Genomic DNA, 14,794 nt, shown 5'->3' on the forward strand with positions numbered 1-14,794 from the left:
GCTGCTAGTTTATGTCAGACTGAGATCTCACTCTCCTTAATTTTATCTGCATGGACATCGACCAATTGCAGGGACTGCCTTTTTCTTTTACTTTTTGTGTTGACTGCGGGGTAAACCATCATCCCCCATTTCGGTATTTTCAGCATTTTTACTTTCTCGTATATACGAATTATAGAGAAAGTATTGTAATCGTGCAAAAAAAATCGAGATTTTTGCAAATCTCGACGTATTACACCTCCCTGAGTAAAAAAAAACAGTTTTGCAACCTTGTCCGTATGTCTGTGTGTGTATGTGTGTGTGTAAACACGATAACTTGAGTACCGGTACAGCTAGGTTGATGAAATTTCATATATAAGTATAATATCAAAATCGTAGATCCGTATCAATTATTGAGCGATTTCCGATAACCGGAAGTGGAACTTTTTCTACTTTGAATTTTTCAAAAGCCTATAACTTGAATACTATTTCAGATGGATAAATGAAATGTAAGTAAAAGATCTAATTTTCTGCCTTCTTCTGTTAAATTTTGAGTAATTTCCGTTGACCGGAAGAAGTAATTTTTACTCTTTCCGATTTCTCAAAAAAGGGCATGTGAATTTATAAAGTACTAATAATATTCCGCACTATTATACACATCTTTATTTGGCGTTCGCTTTGTGCGCAATTCTTTTTTCTATGAGATTCTATTCTATTTTAAAAAGTTTAAGTATTTAAAATGGATTAAAAATCATAACTATATCCCGAGTTCCCATCCCCTGTTGTTTTATATAAGAATATTCGAGAAAGTTTAGGGGAGATCACTCCCGGTTTATTTGATAAAGTTGGCCTTAAAACATTCAACAATTACTGCGAAATTATTTAAAATACTCAATGTACAAGGGGTCAAATATTAATCTTACAATATATAAATTAATTTTAAAATAACATTGCGGACATGGCGATGAATTAGACATCACTTGCGCGGTGACCTCGACATATGAAGAGACAGTGTTGTCATCACTATATGTAATCTCGACATATAAAGAGACATTGTTGTCATCACTATATGTGACCTCGTTATAAAAGAGTGTTGTCATCACTAGATGTGACCTCGTTATATGAGGAGACAGTGTGGTTATCACTATATATGACCTCGACATATGAAGAGATAGTGTGGTCATCACTATGCTCAGAGCTAGGTGAATCAGGAACGTTCTTTTGACTGTAGCACGGTATCTAAACACTGGATTTTTCCTGTTTGCAGTTTTGAAATCTAGGATCGAACCAAGCCACCACATACTGTCTGCTAAATTGACTAGTTCGGTCCCTGTAATTATTGTATAATGCTAGACCACTAAAATTAAATCCGATGATTAAAAAAACAACTCTTCAAGGCAACGTTTTGAGTGAACCATTTTTAGGTTGTATCGACTTCTAAGCCGTGAAATATACTAAGCTTTGCCAAACAACACGTAATAGTTGTAAATATTTGCAATGTCATGGCATTATTAGAGCAGAACTAGTGGGTGAAGTCAGGTGTGAATCTGCAAGTCATTACGGCAGTGCTTCGATCGCATTGGATAAGTGTTCTGTTATAGGTGCGGACCCACGCTTCAATTCAACCCTGTGGTTAATAGAAATTCCCAATCAAACAGACACGATTATTTTTTTTTAAATCGTGCAAAAAAATTCTTAAGAATTTGTAAAGCGTGATTGAACTCCCCTTACCTTTCTCTTATATAACATTTCTTTAAATAGAATAGAATCGTGAAGAAAAAAAAATGCGCACCAAATGAACATAAACATTCCTAATATTATTATATAAAAGCCCATGTGCACACTTTTTGAGGCTGTTTGATGAGTATGTTCAGCGATATAAGGAGAAATTAAAGATTAGGACTTTTGTTAAAAATAAAATGTTGGATGTTTTAAATGTAAAAACTAAGTTTTATTTAAAGAAGGAAAATAAAAAATAAAGGCTTATTCGAATGTAGAAACACAGTTTTCACTATGCATGAATGTTTTTTTTTTGTTGTGACAAGAACGCAAAAACTTTAAACTACGGAGAGTACACACTCCTAACTGCGATATCGTCCAATTTTAGAATCTGAAGAAATTGACTATTTCATTCAAATTTGATTTAGATCTCTATATCTATTTATCAAGAAAATATATACAATTTTCTCGGCCAAAAGTAATACAAATTACTTTTAAAAAATAACAGAAATACCAAAGAAATCATTTTAGTAACTTAATCAGTGTGTGTATTTGAGATTGTGTTGCGTTGGCAAATAATGTAGGTGATATAATTTGGTTTATCTAAAAGGTATTGTTAGCCTATGTTATTTTATATTTGTCGGATTTTTAGCTACTTAATTATTTATATGCTTTGTCACTAATACCGTAAAGCACATTGCGTTTTGACCAATAACTATTTCATAAAATATTTTTCTCAAAAAAAAATTCTAACATTAAAATAATAATAATAAATATAATTCGCGTGTAATGTGTACCGACGGCTAGTGTGTATATAAAAGAAATGACACTTATTGCTTTATAAAGAAAACTAATTAATTTTTTAAGAAGTGAATTAAACATCTAATTTAGCCAAATTTTGTGTCGCAATAAATTGTCATCAAGTCTAGACCTACTTGAACAGTTTTGAAGAAATCGGTCCAGTAGAAGTAATGATCAAACTGCACGAGAATCTAGGAAATAGTATCTTGTACCAACGTTTAAGTCTTCGGTCACCTAACTACGATGGTGCTCAAGATTTCAGTATTTTAGTATATAGAAAAAAACCACTTCAGGTTATCAGAGGTCACTCTTAATTTGAAAGTAATCAAAGTATAAGATACTTAAATAATTTCATCTACCTACCTGAAACAGTACTCAAGGTACAGTGTTCACAATGGCATTAGAGTAAAATACTACTTAATTTAGGTTCCGAAAATCGTTCAAAGTTTGAAAAAAAAACTACACATAGAATATATTACTTATAAGTTAAATTTATTCCACCTAACTTAAACGCTACTCAAATTCACTTTTGAGAAACCGGAATTAGAGTGAATATAATTTCCGTTTACCGGAAATCGTTCAAAATTGATACAGAACTTTAAATTTGATAGAATACATATATATGATATGGCGTCGATTTAACTGAAACGGTACTCAAGTTGTCATATTCATATTCACAGACAGACACATACACAGACAAACCTTCAAACAAAATTGCAAAATAAAAAGTTTTTCCGACACAGGGAGATGTAAAACATCAAGGTTTGTCAAAATCTCAATTCGATTTTGTGCACGATTACAATAATTCTCTTTATACTTTATATACGAGAAAATAAAAAAAGAAACATTTAACTAGTCGAATGGTAGACTAGTAAACAAGGGCATAGTTCGGTGTTTTGAATAAAGTATGTCCACATATTTTAAACCTTGGATCAAATGGTTACTGCAGGTAAACTTATTGAATGTATGATTTAAAAATCTACCCAGGTACGTGACGGGGTAGAGAGTGCTACAGGTGTGAAATACCGGATCAAAAATAAAGGCCAATAAATCAGTGTACAAGGCGTTGATCTAAAAGTGTGTACGTGAGATCTCACGTTTAATGGCGTACACATGATGAAAGACTCGATGTATTTTATTTAGTGACTCAGTATTCTATATTTAGGGACGTTCAAATGACTCGGTGCCTCTCTATCTACTGATGTACACATGATTCACTATACACTATTTAGGGATGTACACATGATTCAGTGTACTTTATGTAGGGACGTTCACAAGACTCGATGCAACATTTTTAGGGACGTTCACGTGAATAGGTGTTATAAATTTAGGGACGTTTACATGATTCAGTGTACTCTATTTAGGGATGTACACATGATTCAGTGTACTTTATTTAAGGATGTACACATAACTCAAGACTGAGTATAGTGTAATTAATTTAAACAAAGATGACCTATTATATTAAAAAGACTATCTACTAGTACAACACGAGCATCAAACATTGATGCACATAAGGCAAACAACTGACATACTATTTAAAAAAAAATGTTTACTCTGACTAGTTTTGCGTCTAAAACATATCTGTTGGGAAGTGTTGAACTGATTGGACACTGGCATGAAATGTGTATACCAATTTGATGTCAGTTAAAAAAAACGAATGCGTTAAGTTGGTCGAGATTTGAATTCAACGAACTGTGTGGTGCATCTAGAACCTCTTTCACAAAACACGAAATGCTACAATTGGTAACATGAGGATGAATCTCAAATAAAACTCAGAATTACTTTTATTTTTTAACTGATTAAAAAATTGCAATTCTTCAGTTATTTGTAATTCTGTAAATGGATCCTCAAGTTATTGTCACAAGCCGACAATTTCAGATCAATAAAACGTAGATGATTCTAAAAATGTAATCACAAAGCCCACAACCAGGTAGATTTTGCCTTGTATTTTGTTTCTCTAGAAAAAGATATCGAGCAGAAAGCCCAGAGACACAGAGATCCAAAGTATAAAAAACACAACGAACGAGATGGCGTCTATGTGTTTGCCTATCGTCTTGTACTTGTTTCTGCGTGGTGTCTCCCATTGTTCGCTTTGATTGGCTGGGGGCAGCGCGTCATCGCTGAATGACGTCATTTCGGAGACCTTAGCAAGTGATTGCTTCCCTTGCGGTATTACGTGGATTATGTTCCTTTTCGTTTTTGGTACTGGAGTAACGGCCCTTCGACTGCTTTTGTCCTTGCTGTTAGCTGATCTAAAATTTTTAGCATTGAGATTAGTGACTTCTCTCTGAAATGAAGATAAGTGTTTTAGTGATGTAGGTCAATATATTTTCCGAAAATACTTTCACTTATTTTTCGGTTTCTTTTCCCGAAATTCAGTTTTAATAAAATTATACTAGTGTTTTTATATTTTATGTGGTTTTCTAATGTTTTCAGTTCGAAGTAAATAGTAAGATACACACATTAAGAAAAAAATTAAAATTAAAAAGATTTACTTATAGAATGCAATATTCAATGCAAAACAAAAAGAGACCAAGGAAGAACTGGAAGAAGACACTAAGAAAATAGATACACCTGGGGACAGTTGGAGAGGCTAGCCCAGGACAGAGAGGCCTGACACCAAGAAGAATTGATACACCTGGGGACAGATGGAGAGACTAGCCCAGGACAGAGATGCCTGGAAATATTGTGGACGGCCTATGTCCCAATGAGGGGTGACAGGCTAACATAACTCTTAAACGCAGTTCGGTGTTGGTGTATTTACTTTGCCTTATCACACAGCTCTTACGATCTGCGTGATGACTTCTTATTTTGCTACTTTTATGTATTTAAAATATGATGATAAAGAATCTATTTACCTCCTCCAAATTGTGGAGAAAGACGATGATGATGCTGTCGATAACGGTGAGCATAGAGATGATGAGGAGGATGAAGAGGTAGAGGGTCAGCTTTGGTGTGGTCAGTGAGGAGCTGGGCAGCATAGAGCTGACCATGCTCATGTAGACAGACAGTGCCAGAAGTACTGTGATTCCTGCATGGCAAATACGGAAGAAAACTAGCTTATGTTTAAGTCGTTAAACGCCGACGAGAATAAGATTGCGTTTATGTCATACTTTGTCATGCTAAAATAACTTAAAATGTATGTTATACAAAGCCAAAAATTAACTAGCGTACTCAAGTAATTATGTGAAGATTTTATCTAAGTACTTATTGCAAATGATTTTTGGTCAATGTTCACGCTTCTTATTTAATAATTACCTTACAGACCAATTAGTTTTTAACTTACTGACGTAAAAAGCCAATTTATAAAATTGCAAATGGTTTGCCGATACATCTTTAAACAAGCGTACTTTAATTTATAATAACATTGAAAAATCCCAAATCATCAATCACAAATAAAAAATACTTTTTGTAAAAGAAAGAATGTTTGTTAAAATATTTATTTTTTTTAAATTTAATGTACATTTAAAAGTTTTTTATTATATTGGTTTTAAACAATTTTATTTTCGACGTGTCATTAAAGTCGACACAACAATAATTTGCTTTACAATCCGATCAAAAGATTTCGATCTTTGAAAGACAATTATCTTCCATTCTTAGTCCGTAGCCGATTCTTAGACTAGAAAGCAACCATCTATGACCAACTGTCTTTGGTAAGCTGATCAAACGATCCCTAGTATTTAATCGTGTTATCACATTTTATTTTTTAAAATTTGGTAATGAAATAAATAATAATGACCAAACTAACGTGTAATTCTATTAAAGATAAGATATTATTGCATTTACGTCGTAAATTAATGCATTTGCGAAGCAAACGAAATCAGTAGTGGTTTAAAATAGATTTAAAAGATTTGCAAAAAGGCCACCAAACAAACCTAACAAACTGATAAGGTGAAGTTAAAGAAGTTGTATACAAATATAAAAACCAATGCGTCCTTAACAGCTCTCTAGATACGTCATGCCCTATATGGAGAAACTTACCGTAGCCAATTTTCTCACCCGACTCCACTGGGATGAAAAAGACGAGCAGATTGAGGAAAGAGAGAAACACAACAGGGAGGATAATGTTGATGAGGAGAAACGTGGGTCTCCTCTTAATAACAATCGTAATCTGAAATATTTTTTTTAAAAGACCACTATAATATAAATAAAACAAGTGGTGTGATTTTATGTCATAATAAACCTGGAGTGATCTCCCCTAAACTTTCTCGAATATTCTTATATAACTTGGAATATAGACATGATTTTTAATTACTTAAACTTTTAAAAATAGAATAGAATCTCATAGAAAAAAGAATTGCGCACCAAGTGAACACAAAAAAAATGTGCATAAAACGCCGAGATTTGCAAAAATCTCGATTTTTTTTTTTTTTGCACGATTACAAGACTTTCTCTATAATCGAGAAAGTAAAAATAACATCATTTTTTACTTTCTCGTATATACGAAGTATAGAGAAAGTATTGTAATCGTGAAAAAAAATGAGATTTTTACAAATCTCGACGTTTTACACCTCCCTTATACGGAAAAACATAATTTTGCATTCTTGTCCGTATGTCTGTGTGTCTGTCTGTGTGTGTCTGTGTGTAAACACGATAGCGTGAGTACCGTTACAGCTAGGTTGATGAAATTTCATATATAAGTATTTTATCAAAATCGTAGATCCGTATTAACTTTTTAGCGATTTCCGATAAACGGTAGTGGTACTTTTTCTACTTTGAATTTTTCAAAAGCCTAAAACTTAAGTACTATTTTAGATAGATAAATGAAATTTAACATGTAAGTAAATGTTCTAATTCTCTACCTTCTGTCGAATTTTGAGTAATTTCCGATGACCGGAAGTACTAGTTTACGCTATTTCCGATTTCTCAAAAAACGAATGTAAATTTATAGTGCTAATAATATTGCGCACTATTATGCACATCTTTATTTTGGCGTTCACTTGGCGTGCAATTCTTTTTCCACGAGATTTTATTCTATTTTAAAAAGTTTAAGTATTTAAAATGGATTACAAATCATGTCTATATCCCGAGTTCCCACCCACTGTTGTTTTATTTACGAATATTCGAGAAAGTTTAGGGGAGATCACTCCCGGTTTATTTTGTTATAAAAAAATTAACTCGTCACCCAAAGAAATCTAATATCAAATCATGTATAATGTAAATGTCTTAAATGCTTTGAAACTTAGAAAAGAAACTTTCTTTCTGACTATGAACACAATAACAGCGAAGGTGACGAAATTTTATATACAATTATTATTTTAAATTTGAGGTTCTGCAGCAACTTTTCAGCAAATTCCGTTAACTGGAAGTGGAACATATTCCACTTTCACCTTTTCAAAATAATATAGTTTGATTGCTGATTCAGTTTAATAGATGAAATGTCACATATAGGTATAATATCTAATTCTCTCTTTTTTGTCAAATTTTGAGTACTTTCTGGTGAACGCATTTAGTACTTTACGCTATTTTCGTTTTCTCAGAAAAAAAATGCATTTGAATTTGCCATGTAGTAATGTTCCGCACTATTCTACACGTATTGTTTACTGTTTGACATAATACTTATACATGAATTGTTATTAAGCAACTGTAACAGTACTCAAGTAATCGTGTTCACAAACAAACATCAGCACACACATAGACAAACAGACAAGTTTGCAAAACTAAGTTTTCCCGACTCGATGACCAGTGAAACGCAGATGTTTTGATAAATTTGGATTTAGAATTTTCGCCGTATTAAAATAAGCCCCTATACTCCGTATATGATAAAGTACTGAGAAGTAAAACGGTGATAACTATCACAGCATCATGTGATTTTTGTGCACGATTACAATCCTTCCTCTATACTCCGTAAACAAGAAAGTAAAAAGGTAATACATTTTTAATCTTCTATCATTCTAGTGCATGAATGTAATTTTAGATAAAACTTACATCAATGGAAGACATGGTCCAAGTCCCTGTGCCAATCGGTGATGTCGTCACGTTTGAATCCACGTACTCCCATTCACCATTGATCGTGAAAAAGTTCAGGGCAACTTTGTTTTGCGAGGCCACGAACTTCATTTCTTCTATCGAGAGCGTCATAGCAAGAATCTATAACACGAATCGAAAGCACAGTTTAATCACTTCACATATGGCAGGTTAACTTACATTTTTATATAAAAGTTACATTTTTTTTTAATAAACAGTTTTACTTACTCTTCGACCCTTTAAAAAAACAACAACATTACATTTGGTTGATATAGAACACTTACGAGTTAAACCCCAACTGCAATATACTTGGAGGCAGTTGTGTATGGTGCAATACAGTCACGTAGGGATGGCCGTCCGTAGGGTTGTCCGTCGGGTTGTTCGTAGTGTTGTCCGTTTGCAAGGGAAAGTTAGGAATATGTGTGTATGTATGTGAGGAAACATTTTGAAACTCTCACATCCTATAACCAAGCCCTATTTGTACTACACATTATGTTAATGTATGGTTATCAGTAAAATCGACAAAACTATTCTTAAAGGCGTTTCGTGGGTCGGCATGGTCGGGTAGGTTAAGCTCATAGCTGCGAATCCGAATAGTCATTTGTTCGACTCTCCTGAACAGATGAGACTCTCTATAGCTGGTAACAGCAACTCATTTAGAAAACTCGACAATAAAAAAACTGCTGCCTTGTAATTTTTCTTGGTTGTACAAAAGACATAAAGAAAGTCGCAATAAACTGACCATATGAAACATAACAAGTAAACAATTAATAATGTATGTTAGTCGGGATTCCCATCGAACTTATCATTGCAAAACAAAAAGGAAAATAAAAATTGTTCTCTCGAGTATACAAGTACCTGGACAGTGCAGCTCTGCTGGTCAAACGGGTAGTCCGTCAGGTCCAGTTTACAGGAAGTGGTCAACAGTGTCCCTGGTGCCCAGGCTGCTGATCCATCGTTGTATATAAACACGGGGCTTTGGTGGAGGGGTATTGTTTTAACATGAACACAGTGTAAATGGTGAAGAAAATATTTATATATCGATGAAAATATTTAATGTATTTTTTAAAGTTATGAATATTAGATAAAAGAAAAGAATCAAATTTATTTCATTAACATACATAGTAGCATAGTTGTTTTTTTGTATATTGTTATTATTTGAGAATTTTGAGATGGTTAACTGTTAATAATATTAGACCCACACCACTTCGTCCCTTTGTTTTACTAGTTGAACCTACTGTACAATTTACTCAACAGGTACTCACGCAACGTCGTCACCAAACGGGTCCCGGTCGCCTAACGTGTTCATGATGACCACACGTGGTCTCCAGATGTCCTCTGGGACCGGATGTATCACGCCCTGTCCTCCGTATTGGTCCTTGTCCCATTTAAGCATCTACAATTATCATTATATCTAGCAAAATCAGAGGCGTTGCAAGGCGCGGGCAAGGTGTTAATACCACTAAGGGCGATGACACCAAAACGAAAAATTGCAAAATAAATAGAAGAAAAATGCTTTTTGACTATTCAGTTTATGAATAATTGAAGTTTGAAACCAAAAGTCTTACAAATACACATTGACCATCTCGACAATACATACACACACATATACCTACTATATATATATATATATATATATATATATATATATATATATATATATATATATATATATATATATATATATATATATATATATATATATATATGTTACGGTCAAAGCCCGAAATGCGGCCAAAGCGCGGATTGGCCGGCCAATGCGCGCACTCGCCGGGATGTCCTGGCCAATGTTCTATCTAGACTAAGTTGTGATCGCGTTTTCATTATTCTGGGTGCGGTTTCATTGTGAGTAACGTATTGTTTAGCTCTTGTTTGTATAGCATTCTATATGCAAGGCGACATGGATCTAAAGGACTTTGCCGCGTTCTTTGTAAGTTGAACAATAATGTCCAAGCGACTTGAGATGGCGCGGGCGTCAGAAACCATATTTCCCCAACAAAAAGGGAATACCAAATAAAGCAGACCCAGATTTCTTTGCACTGCGGATTACTTGAGAACATTGAACAAGAAAAGGATGTTGCCACAAATGCAACGACATCCTCAGCTAACACATCTGCTGCCGTGGCGGAACGTCCAGACCAGTTGCGTGACAATATTGTGGCCATCAGATTCTATATAGTTTGTGAAAAACATTGTAGTGCAGCTCATTCTTGTGGACCCTGTGGCAACGATGTCCATGCTATTTGTGGAATACCCAATGAAGCAGACGAAGGGTACGGAGGAAATATTACCTGCAGATTGTGACACAACAATCAAGACATCATGGAACACAGGTCAGCAGCTCATACTTGCTTGAAAACTCAAGGTGCTAAGATGCTTAAAACATCAAATACAAAATTTAAAGATTGTGAAGTGGGTGACAATGGACGCATCCGTGTTCCTGATGTTGACAGAGGTCACGGTGATCCCCGAAGCGTGATTGTAGTTGTCATGAGCGTCAAGGGCGGTTTCTACAAATTAGGAACGGAACATGGTGTTCTAAAACAACTGTATGCTAGAAGTGAGTTTTCAATTCTTCACAAAAAAACTGCTCTTATTGTCGTCAGTTGGCACTGAGGAAAAATCACTACGAACCATCGCATCTTCACAATCATTGACTGGGGGCCAAGGCTACACTCGCTGCAATTGCACAACCAAGTGCACAACAAATCGCTGCAAGTGTAAAAATAACACGCTGCTATCTATATACTACTAAAAGTCAAGTTTGTTTACATGTTTGAATATTTATTTTTTTGTTTGTTTGCCTGATTGACTATTGCTCATGGTTGCACTCATCGTGGAAAGCTGTAAAATAGTATGTAGGTAGAGAAAATTTTTTGTTTTAAGACAGACTGTTAATCACACATTTATTTAAAGACGTTAATTAATTTATTGATTTATTCATACGCAGAGTAACCCATTTTTTTTTAAAGTTTAGAACGACGACTACACCCGGCTGGACCGTGACGTCACAGTTTTTTGTTTACTCTTTAGTACAATAAAATGGCGGCGTCTATCGAAGAAAATTGTGTTCCCATTCAAAAGTTTAACGCGTTCTAAATCTAATTTTCTGTCGGTCATAACTTTAACAATACGTCCGTTTGCTGTATTTATTACGTTCCAACACTTATATCAATTTTAAACTGTCTTTTTTCATTTAGTTTTACAATAAATTTCTCTAGATCTAAAGATCAGCTGTCGAAGGAAAGTTATGAATCTAGCCTAGATTTAGATCTAGATCTAGCCTAGATCTACGTCACTAGACTCAATGTAAATTCTACATCTAGAATCTATTTCAGGCCTTAATACATCTAGAATCTATTTCAGGCCTTAATTATTTTATATAAATCTTTGTTTGGCTAATTTAAGATAAAATTTAATTTGAAAGTTACTAGATTCCACTACTAGACTTAGATCTAGATCTATGCGCGGAGACTCAAAAGTATAGTATAAAAATTCATTTGTGACGTCACGAGTAAATAGCTAAGTTTGCAGCGTAGTCCGCTCTCATGCGGGTGGTACAGGTTCTAGACCAATATGTCAATGATATTTTTTTTCAATTTTTTTTTTTTTTTATATGTGAATGATAAAGTTGCCTATCTGAACTTGGCAGGATACAGGGCAGGTGAAGTAGAGTTCATCTGTTTCTTTGTCCTAAGCATATGAAAGGATAGTGTTGTCAGAGACATGCTCGGCTGGAATCGTTTTTTAAACGATAAAAACATGTTGTCTGAGACTTGGCGGGACACTGGGCAGGTGAAGTAGAGTTGAGTAGGTCACATGTGACGTCAGTATATGAAGGGATAGTCCGAAATCGGTGTTTTCGGTGTTTTTAAAAGATAAGAAACATATTTTTGAATGTGGGGTCTGTTTTTGTGACGATAAGTGACACTGCAGTAGCGTAGCGAGGAGGGGGGGGGGGAGGGGCGGGAGGGGAGGGGAGGCGGGGGGGGGGGTGGAGGGGGGGCGGGGGACATATGTTGGGGCGCCAAAATGGTTTGGAAAAATAAATTGAAAGGTTGAGGGGGGTTCAAATCGAAAGTTTGAGTGGGGGGGGGTGCACATCAAAAGTTTGAGGGGGGGGGGGGGGGGGGGGGGCTGAAAATCGAAATCTTGGAGGGGGGGGGGTTAAAATCGAAAAGTTTGTCCCCGGGCGCCGGGAAGGCTCGCTATGCCTCTGAGTGACAGACGTGATGTTTTTTGATGGATTACCCCCGAAACCCACAGTTATCCAACGGATGACGGGTATTCTAGTGTAATTCTAAATGCCATAAAAGTTAAACTTGTTGTAACAAGTGATAATATTGATTGATTGAGACTATAGTACAATAAAAAAATTGAATGTTTCTGTCATTTACTTTAATTAATAATCAATAAAGACTTAATTTCATGATCCTAACGGCATAAAAAAAAACAAAATCTGTTCATGATCTTCTAATTCGGACTTTGGCCTGTCGTCCCTAGCCAGATGATCTTCTAATTAAGACTTTGGCCAGTCCGCGGACTGGCCGGCCAAAGGCCGAAATCAAGAGCTATTTAAGACAAAGGCCGAAATCAAGCAAAGTTTCGGACTTTGACCGACCTATTGGAGGCGATATTGGACAATGCGCGCATTGGCCGGCCAATCCGCGCATTGGCCAACTTCAGGCTTTGACCGTAACATATATATATATATATATATATATATATATATATATATATATATATATATATATATATATATATATATATATATATATATAAATATATAAATATATATATATATATATATATATGTATATATATATATATATATATATATATATATATATATATATATATATATATAAATATATATATATATATATACTTTTTTCACTTGTGTTTAGGGTGTGGAAAGTTACACCATGAAGTGCAACACCGGATAACACCCGGTCTAGCGACGCCGCTGAGCGTAATTTGTGAACTATGTTAATTAACTAAAGCTTTTCTAAATCATTGTAAGTCTACTAAGATTTTTTATAAAATTTTAAATAATTTTAATTAAAGTTTACGTTAAAGAAATTTAGATTTTTTATTGTTTGATTAAAAAGTACGCTGCTAATTATTTAACAAAATAAAATGTTTAGTTTAATCAAAAAACCAATAATCGAATTGTAGATAATATTTGAATGGTATTGAACACGTTTGTTTACAAATATGTTAAGGAAAAACTTGGGCTTTCAGTAACAAGTTTGTCTCTTTCCGTCTCTCTCTCTCTCTCTCTCTCTTTCTTCTTATATATATATATATATATATATATATATATATATATATATATATATATATATATATATATATATATATATATATATATATATATATATATATATATATATATATAAATATATATATATAAATATATATATATAAATATATTTATATATATATATATATATATATATATATATATATATATATATATATATATATATATATATATAGATATATATATATATATATATATATATACATATATATATATTAATATATATATATATATATATATATATATATATATATATATATATATATATATATATATATATATATATATATATATATATATATATATATATATATATATATACATATATATATATATACATATATATATATAAATATAAATATATACATATATATATAAATATATATATATATATATAATATATGTATATATATATATATATATATATATATATATATATATATATATATATATATATATATAAGATATTGGTTATATTTTTATAAAATAAATAGTTACCAGAGAAAACTTACCTCATCTACCCAGCCAAATCCCAGAAAACCGTTACATGTAAAGCTCTGCTTGACGTCATCCAGCTCAACCACCGACATCAGCTCAAACATTACACTAACATCAAGGGTCGCTGTTTGGTTCACCAGTGGCCTAATCTTTGGGTTGTATTTGGCACTGTTTAGGACGTCGTTAAAAAGAACCATTGTGTCGTTGTAACTCTTTCCATGAACGCATGAAAAGAAACCAAAAACCATTACACTTAAACCACTTATCAAAATATAACTATATATATTCATGTTTTTCCACAGTTAAGTCATTAAATTACCCGCGTTCACAACAAGTTCAAATTTATTGTGAGCGCAAACGAAACTCTTATCGTGTGTTACCCAGCAGTTCTTATTTCGCTAACATTTATACGCTTAACCTAAATTTAGAATCTTACTCAAAATTTCAATAGTCGAACTCAAGATTGCTCCGTATATTTTGTTTAGTTTAAATCAGCGGCGTCACCGT

At 33.5% G+C, this 14,794-nt stretch overlaps 1 protein-coding gene across 1 annotated transcript; it reads right to left on the reverse strand.

Moving 5' to 3' along the window:
* Positions 1–4,453: 4,453 nt before the first annotated feature.
* LOC131943008 (acetylcholine receptor subunit beta-like 1) lies at positions 4,454–14,484 on the reverse strand. Its single transcript, XM_059303014.1, has 8 exons — positions 14,302–14,484; positions 9,729–9,859; positions 9,322–9,439; positions 8,692–8,700; positions 8,425–8,586; positions 6,478–6,607; positions 5,355–5,527; positions 4,454–4,783 (listed from the first exon to the last, which is right to left on the reverse strand). The coding sequence occupies exons 1-8, from the start codon at positions 14,482–14,484 to the stop codon at positions 4,454–4,456; spliced, it is 1,236 nt and encodes a 411-aa protein (XP_059158997.1).
* Positions 14,485–14,794: the final 310 nt, after the last annotated feature.

This window comes from Physella acuta, unplaced genomic scaffold, assembly GCF_028476545.2.
Source record: "Physella acuta isolate Inbredline_101_S28 unplaced genomic scaffold, ASM2847654v3 ptg000438l, whole genome shotgun sequence".
In the NCBI taxonomy this organism is placed as follows: domain Eukaryota; kingdom Metazoa; phylum Mollusca; class Gastropoda; family Physidae; genus Physella; species Physella acuta.